The sequence below is a fragment of the Chelonoidis abingdonii genome, chromosome 11 (assembly GCF_003597395.2).
Source record: "Chelonoidis abingdonii isolate Lonesome George chromosome 11, CheloAbing_2.0, whole genome shotgun sequence".
Classification (NCBI taxonomy): Eukaryota; Metazoa; Chordata; order Testudines; family Testudinidae; genus Chelonoidis; species Chelonoidis abingdonii.
The window spans coordinates 38,809,804-38,835,612 of record NC_133779.1 but is presented as its reverse complement, the minus strand read 5'-3'; the positions used below and the strand labels follow the sequence as shown (position 1 = coordinate 38,835,612).

General features: G+C 58.5%; 1 protein-coding gene across 1 annotated transcript; it reads left to right on the top strand.

Moving 5' to 3' along the window:
• Nucleotides 1-765: 765 nt before the first annotated feature.
• CBARP (CACN subunit beta associated regulatory protein) lies at nt 766-25,634 on the top strand. Its single transcript, XM_032788225.2, has 10 exons — nt 766-853; nt 11,267-11,339; nt 15,791-15,936; nt 18,260-18,321; nt 18,993-19,158; nt 19,626-19,800; nt 20,132-20,284; nt 21,118-21,325; nt 22,068-22,251; nt 23,688-25,634. The coding sequence occupies exons 1-10, from the start codon at nt 849-851 to the stop codon at nt 24,814-24,816; spliced, it is 2,301 nt and encodes a 766-aa protein (XP_032644116.1). The 5' UTR covers nt 766-848; the 3' UTR covers nt 24,817-25,634.
• Nucleotides 25,635-25,809: the final 175 nt, after the last annotated feature.

Genomic DNA, 25,809 nt, shown 5'->3' with positions numbered 1-25,809 from the left:
CACCCTGTGGGCACTGGGATGCAGAGAACTATCCCAGTGCAACACACTCTGACCACACATCCTACATCAGGGGCTGGGCACAGGCCTAGAGCAGAGCCTTTGCGCCAGCTGGGGATGCCCCCCTGGGCAGAATGGGTCTCAAAGACCCGTTCCACCCGCAAGGCCTCTTGATGCTGACAGAACGGCATGCAGCCGAGAACAGGACCCACGGGGGGTGAGGGATCCCGAGGCAGCCAGTCTCTGAGCAGGGTCTCCTGACTCCGAATGGCACGACAGGACTAGGAATAGCAGTGTAGAGGGCCCTGCTTGCACTCCCAGCAATAAAACCCAGCGGGGGGGGGGGGGGGAAGGGGGGCTCCAGGGGGATCCCCAACCTCACAAGCCAGAGTCAGATGCCCCAGGGCTCTGAGACTCGCTGTCATTGGGTGGTTTTTTGTAGTGTAGACTTACCCTGCGCCTCCCTTGGAGCAGAGTCACGCTGGGGTGAGGGAGAGAGGAGGACCCTGGTTTACACAGCTGGGCAGCCTGGATTGTTAGCAGAGATGCAGAACATCCATCATTCTAGGCAGGTTCTTTTGCAAAACAGTTGCGCTACATGGGGGGGGGGTATTTTATATAATTTTCTCCCACCCCCCCACGATGTGCAATGCTTCAGCATCCCCCCTCCTTCACCCTCCCGCTCTGTTGTATGAGCGTTCCATCACGTGACTTTCTCCCCCCACCCCCGGCTCAGAGGTGGGTGGGACCCGTTTCATTCATAAATCCTCTGGCTTTTAAATCAAAATTAAGGTGCTGGGGATCGTTGGGAGCTTATTGGTTTTCCCGGTCTATGGAGCCCATGAATTGCAATGAGGTAAGTGCCTCTCTACCCCGTCCCCCCGCCGGGATTCCGGCCCGCGGCCAAAGCTGAGGCGGTGGTTGTGTCTTTGCAAACAGAGATGCCTCGAGACTGTGATTTTTCTCTCTCCTGCAACCATCGGCCGCTTTCCGTGGACGAAACAGAGTTAAAAACAATTGGAAAGGCAGCGGGATCCTCTCTTGCAAGGCTCAGGTGTCCGGCTGAGGAATTGCATGCGTGATTTCGGAGCCTTTTCGTGCTGGGGGTGGGGGGAGTAACCAGACAGAGATGTTGTTTACAGAGAGGGGTGGGGGGTGCTGCATGCTATTCCTTCTGGCGATCGCGCTGTTTTTAAAAGCTTCATTGGACTTGAGGGTGACCCTAAAAGCAGGGTGGGGGCGCGGCTGGCTCGCCCCCGTCGGAGCGATGCTGAGAGCACTCAGCACACGAACCCGGTTTCCGTGCACACTAGGGAACGCGAGCAGGTGAATCTGACTAACAATGCCCAGGCAGGGTCTTCTCGCCCGCTGCCAGACAAAGCAGAGCGGCGCGTTTGCAAAGATCCTGGGTGACAGCAGCGAGGGGGGAAGTATCCCGGGGAAGCTGGGGTGGACAGGGAGCAGCAACTCGGCTTGTGACAGCTTAAAGAGGGGCGAGAAACAGCAGCCGGGGGGGCGAAGGTGCAGCGGAGCCCCTGGCTGTGTTTGTTTATTCCGCATGCTGCTTCCAGCCCCGGAGCCCAGGGTGAGTTAGCGCCGGGGGTTTCACCGCTGGGCCTGAGGGACCAGACCCAGATGCAGAAGGGTTTAGTGCCGACCGCCATCATCATCATCTTCATCATCCCAACAGGCAGCTGGCGAGCCGTCTCTTAGACTAATAAATTAAAAGGGGGGGGGGGACCCTCCAAGCCCCAGTCAAAAGAGAGAGCGTGGCTGGAAGAATTAATGGATTAAGATTCTGATCAGCTGATTGTATGACTACTGGTCCTCTGCGTGGGTGATGCAGTCACTTCCCTGTGGGTGGGTGAGAGAGAGAGATGGGAGTCGATCACTCTTCGGGGGCGGGGGGGAGAAAAAACCTCCAGGGGTCCTGCTGGGGCGAGCTGGGAGGGGTGGGGATGGGAAGCGGCCTTGCTTTCAAAAATTACCTCTTTGAAGGGAGACTGTGCACCAAGGAGGCAGCCCAACGGCCCCATCATTTCGTGATCGATTTTTGACATCTGGTGAGAGGATGTTTAACTATCTGCTGAAATCAGGAGTACAAAGGAAGCAGCGGGGCAGGGAGTCGGCTGAACGTAGGTGCTGGAACTAGGGGGGCTCCGCGCCCCCTGGCTTGACATGGTTTCCATCCTATACAGGGTTCACAGTTTGGTTCAATGGCTCCCAGCACCCCTCAGCGTGAGCTATTTCTTATCCCCCCTTCCCCTTTCTGAGCTAGATGCTATTTCTGAATCCTGTCCCCGGGGAGGCGAGATCGCTTTCCCTTTTGGCCATGACGCTAATAGCAGCTTATTATTTGTAATGGTCTGTGACAGGAGTCTGTCCACCCCTGTCCTTATTAGCGTAATCGGTTATTTTGGTCTGGTTAAAACAAAAAACGGCAAATACGTCTTCGCCTATATTCCCCGTGTCAGCTGAGCTTGATTTCTCTCTCCCAGCTGGAGAGAAAAACGAAATGTCAAGTAAAAACCTATCAGGAATCATAATGTAAAAACTAATAATACAGATTTGTATGCTTTGGATTCATTTGTTAATGTCGAGAGAAACCAGCACACAGAGGAATACATACTCAGGTGCAGACACAGAGGGACATATGCACTCAGATCAGCATGTGTGTCACACACAAAATACACAGAGTCAGTACACACACACACAGAGCTGCATGCGTATGACACACACAATCTCACAGTCTGCACTGAAGGCCATGGACACAGTTCTGCATTCATGTTACACTCATTAACACAATACACTCAGAGGGACACACACACATCTGCCTACATATTACACTTAGTTTGCATGCGTATTATAGACACACCCTACACGTGCTTACACGCAGACACACATGCATGTTATGTCCCTTTACTGCCTGTCACTCACACCACACGCACGTGTCCACATGCGCACACACACTCCTCCTTTACACACCCCTCTCCTGCCTACATTCATGCTCATGTTCTCCAGAAGGAATTTTGCTCCTCTTAAGCCTTGAACTGCTCTGCTGGGAACCCCTTGCACACAGCTCTCCTACTAGACCAAGCAACCCTAGCTGTAACATGGCTGGTGGCACAAAATGGCTCAGAGCTGGCAGGATCAGCCTCCTGGCACGAAGGTGTGTGCGTGGGTATGTGTGTGTGTGTGTGTGCATTTGCATGTCTGTGACTTCCCCCCTTTGATCTGTCCATGGTTGGGGTTATTTCACACCCCTACTAGCATGTGATGCCTCTGGACAGGAACTGAGGAATCTTCCCCCTTGCCTCTGAGCACAGTCTCAGAGACAGACTGGACAGGTGAACCAGCCTCTGGGGTGAAGGAAGGCTCCCCACACCCACCTCATAGGGGGTGTTAGTTCCCTGAGGCTGGTACAGGGTGGCCCCATTGCTGAGGGAGGGCAGGCTATGAAGTGCCCCACTGCTGCCAGACATGGGGAGCTTTGGGATATGAGTTGTGTCCCTTTTTGATCCCATTACAATGGAGGTATGGGTGCACAAGCACTGAGCTGTCCAGGCTACAAGAGTAGGTAGGTGGCTAGATCCACCCGTGACGGGCAGACCCCAAACTCACTGGCCTTGCATGTCTCCTCTAAAGCCCCATCGCTGGGGATTGGCCTGGTTTTGGAGACCAGGCTCATAAACGTAGCACTGATGCTCTCCTGAAGATGATAGGGAGTGAGGTTTGTGCCACCCTATGTCCTCTTGGGAACCAGACCCCAGCTGCTATGCAGTCCCCAGAGAGCCCAACTGAGGTGGCAGCTGGCTTGCTGCATACACAGTGGTTTGTGCATGGAACGGGTTTTTGTAGGCTGGCAGAGGAAGCCATCCAAGGTGCTGGCAGGAGTGGATTATAGGGAATCAAAACAGCGCCGGCTGCCTGGCTGGCAGGATGCTCCCACGGCAGATACAGCCCACCATGGCATGTTTACTTCTGTTTATCAAAACCTGGGCTGGCCTTGGAGAGAGATGCTGGGTGTGTACGAGGGCCCAAGGGTGGGATTATTATCTGCACAATGGTAGCCTCTAACTGTGGCTAGGTGCTGTACAGACAATGTTTTGAGACAGTTCCTGCCCTGAAGAGCTGACATGCTCAATAAACTAGACAGAATTATCCCCATTTCATAGGTGAGGAAACTGAGGCATGGAGCTAGTGAGTGACTTTCCCACAAGTGCACAGGGTAGGAACTGAACCCACATCTGCAGAGTCTTAGTCCAGCACCAGAGTCACAGCTTCCTCTCTGTGCTCAGTCCACCCCATCTCTTGCCAGCTGGCCTCAGCCCTATAGGAACAACCAAAAGGCTGGAGTCATGGGCTCTGCCACTGGCCAGTTGGGTAACCTTGGGCAAGTCACCGGCCCGCTCCGTGCCTCAGTTTCCCCACCTGTAAAAATCAGTGTAGTGATACTGACCTCCTTTGTAAAGTGCTTTGAAAGCCACTGCCAGATAAGAGCTACTGGATCCTTGGCTGGAATTCTAGACAGCCAGATTCAGGCTGGGTGTTAATGGCCGACATGGCTCCACAGCAGTTTGGCTCAGGAACTGGAAGATCCTCTATCCAAAGGATACTGGATCTGTCCAGAGGGGGACTGAGAGGAGTAGGATTTAAGCAGGACGCTGAGGCTAACACCCAAGAAGCATGGAGAGGGATATTTAATTACCATGAGTGGCCAGAGGCTTGGGGCGAGGTCCCCTTTGAAAGAGGGGTGCCAGCCACTGGTGCTGTGTTTATGGAAGCTCAGAGCTGATGGCACTTTGCAGATGGAGCCTGTCGCCAAATATACCCCAACCTTGCCAGCCCTAGGAAACAAAGAACCCTTCCAGTCAGCGAGCACCAGACTCCTTCATTCCTCCTACCCCCTTCGTCCTCTTCCCATTCCTGCAGCTCCATCCAGCCCTCTGCACAGAGATGCCTGGAGCTGGGATATGCTGGAGGGACTTGAGGTTTGCTCAGCCCCAGGGCTTCCAGACAGACAAAGTATCCCCTGCCCCACCTTGCAGCCAGTCTTGGTGGCCTGCCCTGCTTCAGACTGAGGGCTGCCGATGCAGCCATGTGTTGTGGGGAGAGAAAGATGCTTTGATGCCCAATACCCTGGTGATGTGCTTGTTAAAAACACAGTGAGAAGGAGACGGCCAGAGCTCGTTGGTTGTATCATCCAAATGGCACTGGAGTCCAGCCATGCCGCACGCTGGAGTGTCTCTGAGGATCCCCACCAGCCTTGGGTTCCCCAGAGCCCAGCTTGTAGGGGGTCAGCAGCCATTTGCTCACTAAAGGCCTGCTGGGCCTGGCCCAGCCCCAGCCTCCTGCCTTCTTGCCCCACCAGCTCTTCCTTTCTCCCCCCGGCCCCTGCAGCAGGGTTTCCACCAAATGTGAAGCAGCCTCTTGCCATGCCCCCTGCTCGGGCCCCTTTCATCTGGGGCCAAACATCTCCCGGGCGGCGCCAGCCCAGGAACCTGTCTCCTTGCAGCGCCCGGGCCAAGACAATGGTGGCCTTGTTCCCCCTTTCTGTCACCATGGAGATGAAATTCCTCCATGATGCGGGGGAAAACAGGCCTGACATTCTTCTCATCTGCCTTCACCTCCCTGGCCACCACAGACCCCAGCCCTTCCCCAACTTGCAAGGAGAAGTGGGGGGCAGGCCAGCCCAGACCCAGCTGCCACTAGGATTGGGCTGGGAGTTTGGCACCAGCTCAAGATGCCCTAGGCATGGGGGACCTCAGGCCAGTTGAGGCAGGAAGGCCCTGTCCTAGCATGCTCCACAGGGCTGGCTTTGCTGTCTCAGCCTCATCCTTCCCTCGCCCTCCAGTCTGTTCTCTTCCTTTCTTTCCAGCCCCTGATCTCCAGCTCCTTCTCTATCCACTTCCACGGTTGACCCCAGGGTTTGGGGAGAATCTTATTCTCCAGCACAGTCTGAAAGCCCAAATCTCACCAACCCCACTCAATACTATGTTGACTGGAGCCCAGGGTTGGATGGGAGGGCAGCCAGCCCCTTCCCCAGGAATCTAGAGCCCTGTGCTGGGGGCACCAAAGGGGCACAGTGAGCAGATGCTCTCACTGGCACAAGCCCTCCATCCTGCCCTCGGAAGCTCCCAGCACTGACCAGGATGATGATATGGGCAGTTGGAAGCAGCTTTCAGAGCTGGGAGTGGGAAGCAGCTGGGATCTCCCTCCTGGGGGCAGGGGAGGAACTTGCTGAACTAGGCTCAGGGTGCATCTCCAGGCAGGGATGGGGAAGAAGGAGTAGCTCCCTGATCTGGGGCCTCCTGCACTGGGGCTGGACGCAAAAGGCTCAAAGGCCAGACCCTGATGCACAGCAGCCACCCTCCAGGATGGCCCATTGCTGGCTAGTCAGTGCCTGGCTGGTGGCACTGCTTGGGTAAGAGATTGGTGCTGTTTAAACTCACTAAACTGCTGCTACCTTTATGGGCACTCCTCCTGCATGTTTCCCCTTCCAGGATGAGTGCTCTCATCCATGCATGGGGGGAGAGTGGAGGGGGGACAGAGGCAGATGGGAAAGACCCAACCCTTGACAATAGAGCAACTAGTGGAAGAAAGGTTGGTCCAGTGGCTAGACCAGTGGGAAGCCCAGTTCAATTCTTGGCTTTGCCACAGATGCCATGCGTGACCCTGGACAAGTCTCTTAGCCTCTTTTTGCCTCAGTTTCCCTATCTGTACAATGGGGATAACACCACCATCCTACGCCGTGAGGGGTTGGGAAGGTACATTAGAGAGGGGGGAAATGCACAGGTGTGATAGTAACAAAGACCAGATAAGTAGCAGAGACAGATACTGATGCTGGGTTGGGGAGGCCTTTTCCCCTCTGTTGCTCATAGTGGTACACAAATAGGTGCATAACTTCTTCTGAAATATCCAGGATTGTCCGTGGGACATCACCACAGCCTAGCTGGCCCAGCTGTTCCTAAACATCTGTGCAATGATGGAGTCGTCCTAGGGGAGGTAAAGGCCTCTGTGGCAGAGAATCTCAATCCGGCTTTACCTGAAATCAGAGATCTGCCTCTTTAACTGTTACTATTTGTATGACAGTAGCACATGGACACCCACCCAAGATGAGGGCCTTGTTGTCCCAGGTGCTTCACAGACATTCAGAAAGAGTCTGTCCCAGTAGACAGGACACACAAAAGATGTGAGGGGAAACAGTGCCACCTGCTCGATGAATGTTTTATTCCTGATCTGATTTCAAATAGCCCTAACCATCACCAGGGGAGAGCAGAGATGAGGGGGAGAATGTCCTGTGGTTTGAAAACTCCTGTACCTGGCAATAGGCCACGTGGCCAGTGAAACAGACCCGTGGCCCCAGAAGAGGAAGTTTCAAGCCTGCGCTGATTGTTATAAGACAGCTCTCTCTAGGGAGGAAGGCTCAGGTACAGACTTAACACTCAAAATCCAATTCAATCCCTGCCTCCCAGCAGGCATCTAAATACCCCCCTTAAGTCCCACCCCCAGCAAATATCCCAGAGAAAAAATTAACTTTGCAGCATGCTCAGAAGTTTAACAAGACCAGGCTTCGCTCGTGCGCTGAAATGCAGCCCACTCTGGGGTAGAACGTTAACAGCACACAGCAACACTATACATCCACTTTCAAGAAACTAGAGAGGCAGAATGTAATCGCAACCACTGAACCAGGTTCTCTCGCCCCTGTGCTTGTAGAAAGCACCAGCAAGTCTTTATTGACCCTGAGCAATCAGAACATCTTAGTTTCCAATCTGATCCTAAAGAGGGCACCAATATCCCATTGACTCAAAGAAAGGCACCGCTTATTGGTACTGAGTCACTCCCACCACTCCCTTCCTCTGCTCTAGGATACAAGCAACATCCACTGACAATTACAAGCTACAGCAGGAGAAGAGGCTACTGTGTTTCTCCTCTACAGGCCTACAGATCTGAACAGGCCTGATTCTACTTAGCTTATGAGAACTGACAAGATCACAGTTAGGTGGCAGCCATGAAAGCTACTGTGCCCCTCTCCCTTCTGAAATGTTGTCTGGCTCGCTTCAGAAGCCACCCCCCAGCAATTAGCTGCAATGTTCTTCCTTAACACTGGATGCAGGCTCGGGAGAGGCCCGTGGGGTGGTGGCTAAAACATTGCCGGTGAACCTCATCGCGATCACAGCAAAAGCAAAGTGCCAGTGCTTCAGTTTAACCAGTTGCAGTGCAAGCCAGAACAGCCTGGCTAGCTGCACTGGAGGGTGACTCTCTGGAGAGGCAGCCTATACCGCTGACCCATTGCCCCAGCTGTGACCCAGAAGGTGGAGTCCAGCTGTCACAGCTGCTCTCCACTCAGTGCTACTTGCAGTGGGGGCTTTGGAGATGTTATTTTGTTAGTATTCCTGGAGACCCTATTGTGTTAGGTGCTGAACACACACACAGAGTCTAGACCAAGGCCTTATTTAGCCTCATTTTACAGGAGGGCAGCTAAGGCCCAGGGAGATTCAGTGACTGACGGTCACACAGAACCAGTGGGAATCAAACCCAGTTCCATCTAAGTTCCAAGCCAGGACCTGAAGCACACGGACAATTTTCCTCTCCTAGCTGGGCCTCCTGAAAGCCTTTCCCTTACACTACCACCTTTGCTGAGCCAGGATGGCTGTAAACCAGGACGCCTGAAAATGAAAACTCCATGGACCATCCCGTTCTTTCCTTCTGAGCTGCTGACGAGAGATGGCTGGAGTGGTTCTACAAACACCCACTGTTTCAGCTTTGCTCATGGTAGCATTGGGGGGACCCCTACTGAAGAGAGGGCTCTGGGGGCAGCTGATGGGGCTCCATGCACCAGGCTGGGGTGTTTCAAATGCTAGCACCTTGTCTACTGGAGGGCTCCTCCCAAGGCTGGTGCCATTGGGACTGGAATGGAGGCTGATTGGGGAGTGAGACAAAAGTTCCTCCTCTACCTTGGTGGGTCCTGCACTTATTGGCAGATTTGCTCACCTCACAGATTCACCCTGTGGGTCAGGAAACAGTCCAGAGACATTCCCCTCTGGTAGGGGCCATAGTCCAGGTCAATTCCTCCTGTGTTTGATCAGGAGTTGGGAAGTTTAGGGGGGGAGCCAGGCCCACCCTCTATTCCAGGTTCCAGCCCAGGGCCCTGTGAACTGCAGCTGTCTAGAGTGCCTCCAGGTACAGCTGCACAACAGCTACAACTCCCTGGGCTACTTCCCCATGGCCTCCTCCCAACACCTTCTTTGTCCTCACCACAGGACCTTCCTCCTGGTGTCTGATAATGCTTGTACTCCTCACTCTCCACATCTTGCTTCCCCCATTTCTTTTCCCTCTCCCCTTCTCCTCTGGCTCCCCCTTAGCCTGACCAGAGTGAGCCCTTTTATAGCATCAGAGGGGCCTTAATTAGAGTCAGGTGCTTAACAGCCTCACCTGACTCTTAGCAGGTTAATTGGAGTCAGGCGTTCTCATTAGCCTGGAGCAGGCCCTGGTCTGGTCACTCAGGGAACAGAAAACTGCTTATTCACGGGCCAGTATATCTCCCGTCGACTGCTCTGCTGGTCCCAACTGGCCTGGGTCTATCACAGGGCAAAAAGCCAAGTGCGGACAAGACTGGAGAGGGAATTGTGTTTCCGTGTGTTGCTATGTGTACGCATAAGGAGGTGACCTCACCATGTGACTCATAACCTTTGATCATCCATGCCTGGGCTGTGGGAGGTCTGCCCAGAGGGGGGGCAAGTGGGCCAATTTGCCCCAGGTCCTGGGCCTCGCAGGGGCCCCCACCAGAGTTTTTTGGGGCCCCTGGAGTGGAGTCCTTCACTTGCTCCAGGGGCCCCAGAAAACTCTCATGGGGCCTGGGCCCCCGGAGCTTCTCCTGTTCTGGGTCTTTGGCAGCGGGGTCCTTCCGCCCTGGGGCAGAAAGACGCCCCCCCACTGCCGAATTACTGCCGAAGTGAGACCCGCTGCTGAAGACCACAGGTCCCCCTGAATCCTCTGGGTGGTCCTGGGCTGCGGAGGCTGCTGGTGGTGTGGGTAGAACGTGAAAGAGAACTGGGAAACTTGGTATGCCCCATACAAAGGGGAGGAGGCCATGTGGTCTAGTGGTTAGCACACGTGGGGGGGAGGGGGCTGTATCAGGACTCCTGGGTTCTACTCCAGCCCTGGGAAGGGCGTGTGGCCCCACCTACCTGCTATCCATGGCACGTCTCGCTCCCATCCCAAAAGGAAAAAGGTAGCCCCAGGACCAGTGAATGAGACTGGCTGAAGGAACTGCTGTCTACTAGGGACTCACCGGTGAGATGCTGCATCTTCTCTCCCTCCACAGGGCGGATTGCTCCCTGGGAGGAGCCAGGGCAGAGTGGGGGCAATGAATGGGCCAGTGGAGGCAGCTTTCCCCAAATCCATTCATTGCCATATGTACCCCACCCATTCATCCCCATCCATCCATCCACCCCTCCCTCCCCGTATACACACCATCCATTCCTCCACCCCATCCATCTCTGGGCTTTAACCCATCAAGCTGTCTCTGTGCCTGCCGCCCCCAGACATGCCCCCCCCAACCCGGCCCCCCGCCCCGGCTTAACTCCAGCCCACAAGCCCCAGGGAGGGTGCCGGGACTAAGCGCCACCCGGAGTCACTTTCACGCGTGGGCTCGAGTCAGGGCTCTCGGCTTGCAGCGGCTGGGTGGGCGGGTGAGCTCATGGAGCCGCGTGGGGAGGGGACAGCTTCATTCCCCGGGGCTGGAGGCGAGGGGGAGCCGGTGTCTGCGCCGCAGAAGCCTGCAGAGCACAGGGGCTGGCGGCTTCCCTGTCGGGCGGAGGATGAGCAAAGCCCCCGGCGGTCTGGAGCAGGCAAGAGGAACTGGGGGGCAGGGAACCGACCCCACTACACCCCAGTGTTAGGAGCCCCCTGACTCCTACCAGCCACCGGACGATCCGCCTCGGATCCGATTCTTCCTCCCTTTTCTAATTCGATTTACCTGGGCAGGCGCTAGCCGAGAGGAAGTGCGGGGAAGGGAGGAGACGGTGTGTGTGATGGGGCGGGGGCTGGACACCGGCAGCATCCGAGCCCCCCCCGCGATTAGTGCTGCCGCCCCAGCCCGTGTGAACGGGGGCGGTGAACCTGGATCAGATCTGGAGCGAGGCGGGGACGGACCTGCCCAGCCCAGCCCCAGCGCGTCCCCTTCACTTCTCGCCTCCACGTGCGGGATTTTCATTCTTTTGTTCCCGGGGTGTCATTTCTGCCTCTTGCTCTTCCCGACTCCCAGGAGGACTTTCCAGCTGGGACAGACCATGAGCAATGACTTGACTGCCTGGGACAACACGACCGAGAGCACAACGGTACGTGCCCCAAAGGGGGGTGGGGGGTGGAAGCTGGATTCCCCCGTCACTCCTGGCCCCTTGCCCTCGGGTCCCCTGCGCCCCCTTGCACTGGGCTCCCCATATGAGTCTTTGCACCTGCCTCCTCCCCAGGCAGGAGATCCAGGTCTGAGCTGTTTGAGATCCATGCAATAGTGCTGGGTAGGACATCCAAAGCCCCCGGCTTAGCTCAGTCTTTCCCTCCCCGGCACCTCCTGGCAAGATTTGCTGCTCAGGAAGCTGGAGGGGATCTTCCTCTTGTGCTCAGGAATAGGGGGGAGACAGATCTTCCCATGGGCATCCCAGCAGAAATCGCTTGCTTGCTGTTCTGGCTGAGGTGAGGTGGGGCCAGCTGCTCAGGGTGTGGGTCTGAGAGCAGTGGGAGAGAAAAGGCCCAGGGACAGCAGCAGGCTGGGAGTTTTGATAACTGTCGATATTATTGTTTGGGGGTGGGGTGGGGGAAAAGGGACAGGTCATTTAACAAAGCTCCCCTGTCCGTGATAGACACACCCCTTCCTCTGGGGGTCAGTGAGTCACACACTCGGGGAGGATTTTGAAAACAGGGCCAGGTCACTTGGTGATCGATAGGAACATCAGCAGCTAAGCCACCGAATGACGATCAAAGTTCATGCTCCAGGGCCTTGGATAGGCATTTGTCCACAGGGGTCAGGAACCCCTTTAACTCCCCCCCCCCCCGCCACACACACATGCAATGGGCCTAGTGCATTATGGGAAGTGAGGGCTTTTCTGTGATGCCCTGGGTACTGTCCTACCAGATGGAAGTGGCCAAGAGGTGGGATTCTGTCCCTCTGTCTTGCCAGGTGCAGTTCCTATGTCCCTCTATCCATAGAACTTAATAGCAAAACTCCCCCCCACCCCACTACACCAAGGCCCTGATTCGGCCTCATAAGAACGGCCAGATTGGGTCAGCCCAAAGGTCCATCTAGCCCAGTATCCTGTCTTCTGTCAGTGGCCGATGCCGGGTACCCCCAAGGGAATGAACAGAAGAGACAATCACCAAGTGATCCATCCCATCGCTCATTCCCAGCTTCTGACAAACAGAGGCTAGGGACACCACCCCTCCTACCCTGTATGAGGATGGCACCAAGCTGGGGCAATCTCTACCTGCTTCTGGTACCTGCTGTTAGTCTCACTTTCACTATGGCCTGGTGCTTTGGTAAAGAGGAAAATAAGCTTAAAATCCCCCACCCCACAGTACCTCACCCAGGTACATCCCACAATCAATGGACATTGCTGGTGAAAGGACTGCAGGGCTGAGCCTTCTACCTTCCATCCCAGGCTACGTCAGTCATCACTCTGGTGAAGGACTGGGCATGCTGCCCCAATGGTTTACAGACCCCCAAGACTGGGATCAGGGGAGGGATTGATTCTGTGCATGGTTTTGTCAGCTCTGCTAGGTCACAAAGTCACACTGCGAATGGAAACACCCCACATCGGGCGTTCTACACTTGCTCTGCTGCTAATAATTGGTCTGTGCTCACGGGGACCAGATCCTGGTCTTTGATCAGAGTAAATCCAGATTGGCTCTGATGATTTTAGTGAGATCACTTCAGATTCACCCTGATATAGCTGAGAGCAGAGCCTGTCTTACATGAGTGTTAGTCAAGGCAGCAGCCAGGGGTCTCCAGATGAGGGGGCTATTCCAGCTTATGCTGGAGTCCAGCCCCTGCTCAGATCTTGAGGGGGCTCCAATGTTCTGTATCCAGCTGGAGCCCTTGGGGTTTTTCCAGCCCTGCCTCCCTAGGGCTAGCCCACCCCGCAGGGTATTGGGCACTCCCCTGCCATGACATCAGAGCAGACCCTAGAAAGCCAGTTGGCTGCCTGTGTCATATCACACAGCAGCTCCCGCCCAGCTCAGAGCGCCACCTGCAAGCGGGCATTTCCAGGGCAGGAAGAATTCGTGTAGCCAGCTTGGGAGGTGGGTGGCACATGGTGCTGGGGTCACTGACTGTTCTGGGAAAGAGGGAGGAGAGGCCAGACTCTGCCACTGAGAGAGAGACTCAGGGGGAGGAGTGAAAGACAGTGGAGCCAAGGCAGAGGAGAGAGAGATGATGGGGGTGAAGATACCCAGGGCCAGGAGAGAGAAAGGGAGCCGGACGCCGTAAGACACAAGGGAAGCTGCAGCAGTGGCCGCCCACTCAGCAGTGGACATCTGCTTAGTGACTGCAGCGGGGAGTTTAAGAGTTTGAAAGCAAAGTCCGTGAGTCATCCACCTTCATGCTGGGCCCTGGGGAGATGACTCCGCAGGAGCCACGGAGGAGGGCTGGGCCCAGATGGGTTCCTTGAGCTTAACTAGATAGATGTGTGTCTATCACTACGGATGCATGGGTGGGTGGGGGAGGGACAGATTGAGGGAGCGAGGGGTGGGTATGTGGGGAGATGGATGGACACACAGATGGGTAGGTGGGTAGAGGGATGGTTATACAGATGGGTGTGTTGGGGAAGGGAGGGGTGGATGGATACACAGATGGGTATGTGGAGAGAGGAATGGACCGAGGGAGGGGTGGGCATGTGAGGGGACAGACAGACCAAGGGAGGGTGGGGTGGGTATGTGGGAGGATTGACCGGGGGAAGGAGGAATGGGTAAGTGGAGGGAGGGAGGGAGGGATATGTGTAGGGATGGATGGATGGATGGGTAGGTGGATTGATGGGTGTGTGGTAGGAGGAAGTGGTGCATGGATACACAGATGAGTGTGTAGGGGGAGGGAGGGGTGGATGGATAGATGGGATGAATATCCCATTATGCTTTCCCCTGTCTCTGCCAGGGCAGGGGCTTGAGCATCAGACTGGCTGGGCAGGAGGCCGGGGTCCCCTCTCCCATATCATGTGTGATTCCTGGTACCCCCAAGATTCTCCCTTGCACCAGGGCAGCTGATTGAAAGCTAAGCCTGGCCCGGCTTGCTCAGAGTCCCCCTGGGCAGCAGCGAAACCCTCAAATATCAGGATAGGAGACAGAACAGGAATAGCCAGGGTCACCCTCAGCTGTCTGCTCCTGCTGCTGCGCTGCAGTCTGCGCCTGAGAGCACCGGGATTCAGTTACTGGTCCCCCTCCAGCCTCCTCCCACGGCCACCAACTGCCCTCGGCCGAGGGGAGTGGCTCCCCGGGGCAGGGCGCACGCGGCTGGAGCTCTGTCTGTGGCTGGTTATCATCCCATTTTCCAGCTGAATTAAAAAATAGTCACGTGACTTTGGTTTCCTCCTGACATCACAATGCGTTGCCATGGCAAATGCTCCCCTGTCACCTGACCAATGTAATGTTACATTCCTCTCCCTCGCCCCCTCGGCCTCACCTCCCCTGACAGCCCCAGCGCTCCCCCTTTTCCCACCCCCCGCACCTCAGCTGTCACTTCCGTCCAGGGAGCGATGCCTCAACTGATCCATGCAGCAGGGATGGGCTAAATGAGGGGAAGCCCCAGTGTCCCCCTACCCCCTGGGTTTGGATTAAGGGTTAATGGCCTCGGTCTGGGATGCAGGACTCCTGGGTTCTATGCCCCGCTCTGGCTCTGTGGGAAGAGTGTGATCTAGTGGTTGCAGCAGGGGCCTGGCAGTCAGGACAGCTGAGTTCTGCCCACGTGCCCCTCCCCACCCCACTGCATGCTGCCTGCCCTCAATGCATCCATGTCCTTGGCTACGGCCCAGAGAATATGGGAGGGAATCTCATCCCAGATGAGGTCCAGCCAGACTCTGTTCCCAGGAGGGCATGTGGGGACAAAGGAGTGAAAGGAGGTCAGTAGGGATCATTGGGGTGAAGTCAGGTCAAGTGAATGCTCCCAGGATCGTGGCTGGGGTGAGACTTTGGCTCAGGAGGAGTCACTGTTTCCTAGGAGTGTCCTGGCTTCAGCCCGGGGGTTGGGGGAGACACTGGAGCAGGGGTCAGTGGATGAGACCCCTGGGAAATAGCAGCCATCGCTCTATGGAGAAAACATGCCAGGTTCGGGTGGGGACGGTGGTGGAGCAAACTAGGGTTCTCCCAATGCAGAAGCATCAGCTTTCCAAGCGTGTGTGGGATAAAGCAGCCTCTTAGCCCCTGGGGAAAGAAGAGACGCCTCCAGCGAGCAGGTCCATGCACGACCAGCAAGGACTGGATGCTGTCAGAGATGGACCCCTGCTCTGCCTTCCCAGCTGCCCCCATGAACCCTTCCACGCACACTTGCACACTGCCATCTGCTCGTGCCACAGGCGTGTTTCACCCACTGCTGCGCAGCTGGAAGGGGGGGGGGCGAGGAGCTGTCTGTGCTAGCTGTCAGAGCGTGGGTCTTGCTACCCTTGCGTGCCCCAGGCCTATGAATGCCTTTCCCATGCAGCCACTGGGGAGGTGCCTGCCTGAGCCCAAGGGAAAGCCCCTGTGCCGGGCTCCCCTGCACCGCCGGTGGGAGTGCGCCAGCCCCGTGCTCAGTCTGCTCTGCCCACAGACTGTGCCCAGTGAGGTGAACACGCAAGATGGGTATGTGCTGCTCCTTGTGCTGCTCTCCATCTTCATTGGAGGGACCCTGGTGCTGCTGTCCGGGATCCTGATTATCTGCCGCCAGTGCTGCGAGACAGACCGCAGGCACTCCAGGTAAGGGATCGGGGGGCTCTGCCATGCGCTGCACCACCCACAACCCCCAGAGCCCATCTGCTTGGTACCTACATTGCCCCCTGCTGGGAGAGGCTGGGACTGGCATAGCTGGAAGCTTGGTAGCTGAGATCCCATTTTCTCTGTAGTGACTGGTCCAGCACCAAACGTCTGAGTTCAGCAGTAGCATTACCATGAAACAGTGTGAATGAAGGGGCTTCTGATCAGGATCCATCATGGCTGCAGAGACGCCAGTGGAGCAGAAGAATTTAATTCCCGTGATTAGCAGCTCCGTTTCGCCCAGTGACAAGCAGCCCTGGCCTCTGAGCGGGAGAGACGGGGAAAGCACCTCTCCCAGCTGCCAATGGCTTGAAACCAAGCCCTATACTGAGCCGTCCATTGAGCCCGGTGCCTATCCCTGCATCCAAGCTGGCACCCTTGTGCCCCTGCACTGCATCCACCCTGTCTAGCATCCCAGACCCGCACCCTTGCATTCCATCCACCCAGCCTAGCATCCCGGACCCGTGCGCTTGCACTGCATCCACCCAGCCTAGCATCCCGGACCCCTGCCCCTGCACTGCATCCACCCGGTCTAGCATCCCAGATCCGGGCCCCTCCAATGCATCCACCCAGCCTAGCATCCCAGACCCCTGCCCCGCACTGCATCCAGCCAGCCTAGCATCCCGGATCCGGGCCCCTGCACTGCATCCACCCAGCCTAGCATCCTGGACCCGGGCCCCTGCACTGCATCCACCCAGCCTAGCATCCTGGACCCACGCCCTTGCACTGCATCCACCCAGCCTAGCATCCCAGACCTGGGCCCCTGCACTGCATCCACCTAGCTTAGTATCCCGGACCCAGGCCCCTGCACTGCGTCCACCCAGCCTAGCATCCCGGACCCATGCCTCTGCACTGCATCCACCCAGCCTAGCATCCCAGACCCGTGCCCCTGCACTGCATCCACCCTGTCTAGCATCCCAGACCTGCACCCTTGCATTCCATCCACCCAGCCTAGCATCCCGGACCCATGCCCCTGTACTGCATCCACCCAGCCTAGCATCCCGGACCCGCACCCTTGCACTGCATCCACCCAGCCTAGCATTCCAGAACCGTGCCCCTGCACTGCATCCACCCAGCCTAGCATCCCGGACCCGCGCTCCTGCACTGCAGCCACGCAGCCTAGCATCCCGGACCCAGGCCCCAGCACTGCATCCACCCAGCCTAGCATCCTGGACCCGTGCCCCTGAACTGCATCCACCCAGCCTAGCATCCCGGACCCAGGCCCCTGCCCTGCATCCACCCAGCCTAGCATCCCAGACCCATGCCCCTGCATTGCATCCACCCAGCCTAGCATCCTGGATCCGCGCTCCTGCACTGCAGCCACGCAGCCTAGAATCCTGGACTGTGCCTCTGCACTGCATCCAGTTCCTAACCCAGGTGCCCCTGCATTTCTGCTCTGCACCTGACCCAGCACCCCCACGCATGCACCCTGTACCCAGCCCAGCACCCCAGTTCTCTACATCTAACCTGAGCCCCATGTCTCAGTCCCAGCCCGGTTCCCATGGACCACAGCCATCCCAGAGACAAGCGGGTTTTCCTAATACAGATTAAATCCCTGAGCAAAGGCCTGGAATCTCCCACTGGCTCCTAAAATGAGAGATCCCCAGGGTTGCCAAAGTGAGATGCCCCAGAATAGCCTCCCCTCCCAGGGACAGCTGGACTCCAGAATCCAGTCCTAAGACCCTGTGCATGGTGATGTGTACATAATGTGTGTGTCCTGTATAGACCGGAGCATGGTGTGCATGTGTGTGCCATATGGGCTGGTGTGGGGTATATGCCATACAGACCAGAATGTGGATGCAATGTACAGACCAGCACACTGTACGGCCTGGTGTGGACCAGTCTGGGGGTGCTGTGCAGCCTGGTAGTGGGGTATATGTGCACGGTGCAGACTGGTGGTGATTTTGCACATGGTATGGACCAGCAGAGGTGTTGGGATGTGTGCCGTATGGCCTGGCATGGGTGTGGGAGCATGGATGTGTCCTAGAGACTGGCGTGGGAGCTGTACCAAGTGCACCAGTCTGTGAATGTGCAAAACCAGCCCAAGTGCTGCACCGCACCCACTCCCCTGCCAATAGGGCACATGGCCCAGTGTCGGGCTCCCTGCCTGTGTGTGCATGCTAGAGCAGCCCCTGGCACCATTGGTTTGCGGGTTGGGGGACACTGAATAACCGTCTCCTCTCCTTTCTGTCCATCCTTTGCCCCCTCCCCTCTCTGGGCCCTGCTTCCTCTGTCCATCTCTCTGTCTCTCTCCCTCCCTTTGCAGAGCCAGTGATGACCCTGAGAAAACCAATACCACCTACCTGGATGACTCTCAGCCTCCGCAAGGTAAGCGCCCCCCAGCCTGCCAGCCCAGCCCCAGCCCTGCCCATGGAGATCAACAGGAGATGGTTGCTAGGGCTGGCTATGTGTTGTCATGGTAACCGTTTCCCTACATCTCAACCCCCATCCCGTGCAAATATACCTGCTGTTCGCTGCAGGGGGTGGGGGTGTAGAAGGCTTTGGCTGCCCCCATGGCACTGAAGGACAGGGCTGTGGGGAGTCCCAGGAGCTGCCATCCGAAAGTCACTGGGCCTCCATGCCTCCCCCCGCAGCCCAAACGCCGCGGCCAAGCCATGGGGGCTGTTCACTCCATTCAGCTGCCTAGCGCTATTACTAAATACCTGCCATGGTGGAGCAGTGCCCCCTGCTGGGAGGGGCCAGACCAGGCACATATGTTCCCTGCCGACACCCCCTGCCCAAGCGCTGCCTACTTCCATAGCCAGGGGCAGGAGATCCTGAGCCTGTCCCCTCCCGCTGCTGGTTGGGACCCGAGGGCGCTGGCTCACGGGCTGCTTGAGTGTCCCGGGGTGGAGCAAGTTTGCCGAATCTCAGCCCAGGTGCCTGTGTCCCACACCAGCCTCCCAGCTGTTGGCACTAGCTTGTGCTGCTTCTGCCCTGTGTGTTGGGGGCTGCCAGGCTCTCACCTCCTCTTCTCTTCACATCTCGCTTCTCCACAGAGATCACCATCAAGGTGGACGACCCAGACTGCCGGTCGGCCTCCAGCTACCGGGATGTGGAGACGGAGCGTTTCCTCTCGTCCAGCTCCTCTACTGGGCGCCGGGTCTCCTTCAACGAGGCCGCGCTCTTTGAGCAGAGCAAGAAGACCCAAGAGAAAGGGAGGAGGTATGGGCCGGGGGAGGGTCTGGGGGAGGGAAGAGGGGTGCAGTGGGGAGAGGGAGGGGGTAAAGCTGGAGGAGGGGAGGAGTGGAAGGGGTGGGATATGGGTCAGGTTTGGGGTAAGGAAGTTTGGGGGTATGGGCGTGGGAAGAAGCGGTGTGGGGGTATGGGTCAGGGTTGGGGTGAGGGAAGGGTGTGGTGATGGGATGGGGAGGAGAGGAGAGGAGTGGAAGGGGTGGGATATGGGTCAGGTTTGGGGTAAGGAAGTTTGGGGGTATGGGCGTGGGAAGAAGCGGTGTGGGGGTATGGGTCAGGGTTGGGGTGAGGGAAGGGTGTGGTGATGGGATGGGGAGGAGAGGAGAGGAGTGGAAGGGGTGGGATATGGGTGAGCTTTGGGGTAAGGGAGTGTGGCGGTATGGGTGAGAGCAGGGGCCCGGCTCTGGCAACTCTCCGTCACCCAGTGCCCGTGGCAGGTACACGCTGACCGAGGGGGATTTCCACCATCTCAAGAACGCCCGGCTGACCCACCTCCACGTCCCGCCACCCGCCCTCAGGATCATCACCATCCACGAGTGCGAGTCAAGCGAGAACAGCCTGGCCATGTCGCCCCGCCTGCCCCTGCCCAAGCCTGGCCTCGCCATCTTCCAGGTGAACCAGGGCTGCGGCCAGCACCTGCCCCCGGGGGCAGTGAGGGCCCCTCCCAGGGGACAGGCGGTGGGGGCTCTGGAGACAGTGAGGGCTCCTCCTAAGGGGGCAGGAGAGGAGGGGCTCTGGGGACACAGGGCCCCTCCCAGTGGGGCAGGAGAGGGGGGTCTGGGGGCAGAGGGCCCCTCCTGGTGGGAGCAGGAGAGGGGGCTCTGGGGGCAGAGATGGCCTCTCCCGGGATGGGGTAGGAGGCACCTTGGAGGCAAAGAGCCCAGTCCCACCCCAGCTTCTCCCTCTGACCCTTCAGTGGTTTCTCGGTGTCTCTGTCCCGCAGCCCCCAGGAGGCGCCCTGCCCCAGACAGCCCTGACCGCCCACGCCATGTGCCCCAGTTCTGCCCTGCCTGGTGACACCTACAACTCCACCGTGGACACCAGCTTTGCCGAAGCCAGTCCATCCATCTCCTCCTCCTCTGGGGAGAGCCCTTTGGTGAGTGCCTCCCCTTCCCCCCGGATTGGGAGAAAGATCACAGCACCCATGGGTGCTGGGGGAGTGGGGGAGGAGGGTGGAAGTGGTGGGGGTGGGGAGTCTCTCAGCCCCTTTGCACCCCACGCAGACTCAGAGTGCCCTGGAGGGGTGGCTTAGCAGGTCAAGCATCGGGTGCTGCCCCCCTCGGCTGTGGATCCCAGGCAGGGCCAGCTCTGGCGACTGTGGAACCAGCCCAGGAAAAGCCAATGCCCCTCTGGCACCGTGTGGGGGAGCCCTTGTTCAGCTCCCCCTGCCTGTTGTGCTGGGCACTGTCTGGCCCTCTCCCTCCCCAGAGGTGGCTGCATTTCTATAGTTATGTACAGAGTTAAGCATTTTGATAGTCTTTGGGAGGCAGGGGCTTTAGTTGGGGTAACCCCCTCCCTCCGCAGCCTGAAGGTTGTGAGCCCATCCCAGTGTTTATCGCAGTGTATGGACCCCCACACACACACTGGGGGAGCCTCGCTCTGCAGCAGAGTGAGCTAAGACCCCTTTGCTGGCACTGAGGGGACCTGGGAATAGACCAGTGGGCTCTGCCTCCCACTCCCCTTAGTAGGCCGGGGGGGGGGGGTTGGAGACTCCTGCACTCAGCGCACTCTGGGACCGGGACGGGGCAGGCGGGAGCTCTGAGGGCATTGTTCACGGCTGGCTGCCCAGGCAGCCCTGGCATTGTGCGTGTCCGCTGTGCCGTGCATGGCTCCCTGCCGCCCCGTCGCCTCCAATCGCTCTCTGTGGTGCCCACCCCCAGGAGTCACTCCTCCCCCTTCCCTCTGTCCCTCCCCTTCCCCCGCTCCCAGTTTGAAGGGGCCACCAGGAGTGCGAAAGGCACTGGAGCGGGCAGTGCCGGACCCGGGGAGCCCCCACCACCCCCTCCCCAGGGCACCGTGCTGCAGTTCTTCACCCGCCTGCGGCGTCACGCCAGCCTCGAGGGCACCAGCCCCTACTTCAAGATCAAGAAGTGGAAGATTGAGAGCAACCAGCGGGCGTCCAGCCTGGACACCAGAGGTAGGTGCCCTCCCCCGCAATCCTTGCGGGAGTGAGGGTCAGTCCTGGACCCCGGAGGTAGGGGCCACCCATCCCCCACCCAGTTGAATCCAAACTCAGTGGCCACTCAGGGGCCCCGCTGAGCCTTTGGCTTCTCCCCAGAGGCTGCCAGCCACAGGGGCGGTGGTCCCAGAGTCAGGGCTGTTCGCTTCTGTGCCCCATGTGCCCATCTGCCCAGCTCCCATCCCCTGGCGCCCCATGGGAATGGCTCCCGATCACTGCCAGGTCCTTCTGTCTACGGCCACCTCCACCATCGGGAGTGGATCCCACAGCCCCTCTGGGGCCCTGGGGAGAGCAAGAGCCAGAGCCAGAGCTCCAGTGGGTATAAATCCACAGAGGCTCCACTGAGGCCAATTCTGATCTGCCCCAGCTGGGTCCCTGGCACATTACTGAAGGTGAGTGAACAAGCCGGAGGAGATCAGCCCTGTCCAGAGGGGTCAGAGTGGTTAGCCTGGGCAGGGTCTGTTACCCAGCATTTCCAGGGTGTGAACCCCATATTTGCCATGAGAGGTGCTCGGGGTGGGGGCTGTAGGATTAGAGCAGTGAGGTGATCCCTGGAAATGGCCAACGAACGCAGCAAAAATGACCCAGAGACCATTTTGCCTTGTAATTACGTCCCCCCTGCTTCTGCTCCCCTCCCAGCCCCTCCCCTCTCCTGGCACTCCCCCCTAACATCCCCCCTTTGCGTTTGTCTGCCTTTCAGGCTCACCCAAGCGACGTCAGTTCCAGAGGCAGCGAGCAGCGAGCGAGAGCATGGAGCAGGAGGACAGAGACGCCCATCAGACGGGCATCATCCAGTACATTGCCCGGACAGACGACATAGCCTTCCGCCCCATGGCTGGGCCCTTCCTGCCATCCCCCTCCAGCCCCCCACCCTCTCTCGGCAGGTATTTTTCAGTAGATAGAGGGGATAGGGATGGATGGGCTGGGGCACTAGCCCAGGGGGTGGGATGGGTGGTCTCATTCCCAGATGTCAATGTCCACCCCAAGGAAACTAGGTCATAGGTGGAGAGAGATTTCAGCCCCCATTCACAGTCTCCTTTGGAGGGCCCTGTCATAGGGCGCTCCTGCCCCCCCCGCCAACTTCAGGCACCTTCCACCATGACAGCAGCGCCTGCCTCCGTTTCCCCTCATTTCAGCCATAACAAGCACGCAGTCTCTCAATGTCCCATGCAAAGTTGCACCCCTGGACATATCTTATTCACAGGCACGTACAATCGTCCGGAGAGTGCTCATGGTGGAACCGCTCTCCCACTTCCCACAGTAAAGCAAAGGAAGATACTGCAATTTTCCACACACCCTCTCCAGGGCCATCACAACCAGGTTCTCCCACCTGAGAGTCCCCCAGCACTCAGTGCCCAGTTCCTCTCTGCCCTTGTTCCAGAGCCCCCCTCCCCTCCCTGCAGCCCATCACCCTCGGAGTGACTCCTTGCCAGCTCCCGGCTCTGATTCCGCAGCTCAGGGAGGGCACAGACCACCCCCTTTGCTTTTCTCCTCCCATCTGCCCATGCCTGCCTCTGTCTCTCCCTTTGCATGGCGCACCTGGTGCACTGGCCTCATTTCTTCAAGGGCCAGTGTCGCCCCATGACACCCCCCCCCCCCGTAAGTCTGAGGTGAGGCCCCCAATCCACCCAGGGAGATCTGGAATTCTCCCTCAACAGCTCTGGGGCAGCAGCTGCCTGGGAGGTGTCATTCCGGGTGCAGGGCAGGGGAACGGGCTTAGCAAGGAAAGGGACATTGGCCAGCACAGATGGTGGGCAGCAAGATGGGCAGCAAGATGATGGGTGGGCAGCAAGATGATGGAGCCGGACACCACCCTCCCTCCGGGGGGGACTGCCCCCGGTGCTCTTAGTGCCATCAGGGCCAAGCAGGGCAGAGACGGTCACTCTCTTTGCCCGGCTGTAAATGTTGGCACATGGAATTGCGTGGCGGAGAGTCAGTCCTGCCCCAGGCCAACGCCAGGACAGGTGTGGGATTGAGGCTGTCTCCTGCTGCACCTAAACCCCAGAGTCAGCTGGAGAAATACCCAGGGCAACCTTTATCCTCCGCCTAGGCCTGGATGGGGCGCAGGGTTAGACAGGGAGGGGGGAAAGGTGGGGTGGGGGAGATGGGAATGGGGCAGAGGGGAAGGGGGCTGGTAGTGGGTGTGTGAGGACCAAGAGGGGTGGGAATTTCTGGTTGCAAGGACTTGCAGTTGCATTGTAAGAAATGGAAATGTCCCTGGAAGATGCCAGCTCAATGCTGGTCCAGCGCCTGCCTGCTGCTTCCCAGGGCAGCCCCTGCGCCCTGCCTGTGCTATAACATTAGTGGGTTCTGCCCCCAGGTTAGAGCCAGCAGAGGCGGGCGGGGGCAGCGTCCCCGAGGCGCCCAGCACAGAGCAGCAGACCATCTACCACGACATCTGGAGCCTGCGGGCCTCCCTGGAGCTGTATGCCTCATCCGAGCAGAGCAACGACCGGGACTCCGTGCGCAGCGACGGGGGCGACAGCGTCTGCTCGGCCGGGGGAGGCATCCCCAGCTTCCCCTCTTCCCTGGAGGAACCCGAGGGCCTGGATGAGCAGCCGTGGGCCCGGCCCAGGCAGGAAAGTGCGGAAGCAGAGCCAGGCACACGCAAGCTGCTACAGATGGACAGTGGCTATGCCTCCATCGAGGCGCCGAGCCGGGCAGGTGAGGACGGGGGCCCCAAGGACCAGACGGCCTCAGAGAAGCGCATCTGCTTCACCAGCGCTGGGCGCAAGGGCACCATCTTTGAGAGCTTTGAGGGGCACGAGCCTGAGGAAGAGGAGGAGGAAGAGGGGGCAGTGGGGGGGCCGCTGCCCCACAGCCCCCTGGCCTGGTCCCCCTATGGGCAGATGTTCCCAGCCCGGGACACGCTGCCCCGACGGGACTACAGCATCGATGAGAAGACGGACGCCCTCTTCAATGCCTTCGTCCGTCACGACCCGCAGTTCGACGACTCGCCCCTGCGTGCCAAGCACCGTTCCCGCACCCACCTGCGCAAGCAGTGGCAGCGCTCCAAGCAGTACAGCGACCCTGGCGTGCGCTACCCACCCGCCCTGGAGCGCCACCGGACCCCGCTGCGCCGGGGAGACAGCCTCAACTACCCACCAGACAGTCGCTACCATGGCACCCTGCCCCGCATCATCAGCACCGAGGAGGCGGGCGAGGCTGGGGACGGCTCCGCCATGGCTGACGCTGATGCCAAGATCCAGGTGATAGAGGAGGAGCCATCTGAACTGGCTGGGGACCCCAAGCTGGCTTCCGATCCCTACGACCAAGACTGCCCTGGCAATGGCCAGGGCCCGGGCTGCATCCCCCAGCCCCTAGGGGCTGAGCTGATGGACAAGATCATGGCGGGCCTCGAGGACAGGCTGTACGGGAACTTGAGAAAATCGAGAGAGAGTCCGGAGTGTCTGGTGGCCGTGGCCTCTCCCGACCATAGCCCCGTCTAGGGGGCAGGGGAGCAGACCTAGCTCGCTCATCCACTGAGTCAGGCTTCAGGGCTACAACCCCTTCCACAGCTGGCAGTGCCACCACGTTCAGGGCATTCGAAGGCTGGCGGGGGGGTATGGATCTGCCTGTACAGACGTGCCCCATTCGAGGGGATCGGGCTCTGCCTGGATGTTCCCGTCACCTTAGAATGGTCCAGGGCGGGGGGGCAGGCTCAGCCTAGCCTGTTTGAGTCTGGAGTGGGGGGGTCCACTTGGATGAACCCACTGCATTCAAGGGCTTTGAGGGGCACAGATCTGTGCAGAGGTACCCGCTGTGTGGGCGGGGTCCTGGGGGGCACAGATCCACCCAGATGTACCTGCCCCAAGGTCGTGGGGGGCAAGATCCACCCAGACACACTTTGCAGTGTGGGTAGGTTCCAGGGGGCGCAGATCCTCCCTGCCCCACGGGTGGGGGAATCCCCCGTGAAGCAGCCCCTACCCCCAGGCAGGCCTGGCAGCTGGAAGGGGTTGTTACAGAGGCGAAGAATGTTTGCCAAAGCAGGCGACTCTTGCGCGGCCAGCAGGTTGGTTTTAAGGAACCTGTACTAATAACCCCCAAACTCTTACCTCACGCCGTAGAGCTGTGTAGCACATATGACACCCCTCCAATCCTGGGTCACGGCCCCCTCCCCTGCACACCCCACGCCCCCCACCCTCCTCTCTCTCTCTCTGATTTTTTACAAGCAATAACGTCTCTGTCCGGAATCATCCTTGCAAAGAAGGGACTGGGGCTGGATCCGCGGTGCTGGGAGTGGAGGGAAAGGGGAGATGGGCCAAGCCCCCCCAGAACTGGCAACAGAACCACCCCTGGGCTGGCCGTCTTCCCCTCCTTTTGATTTTGTCCACATTGAAAGAGGGAGAGGGCAGCTCCGAAATTGCTCATGGAGGGAGGAGTCGCTGGGGGCAGCAAAGCATGGGGGGTGGGGAGTTTGAGGGCTGGAAAGGTGCTGCCCC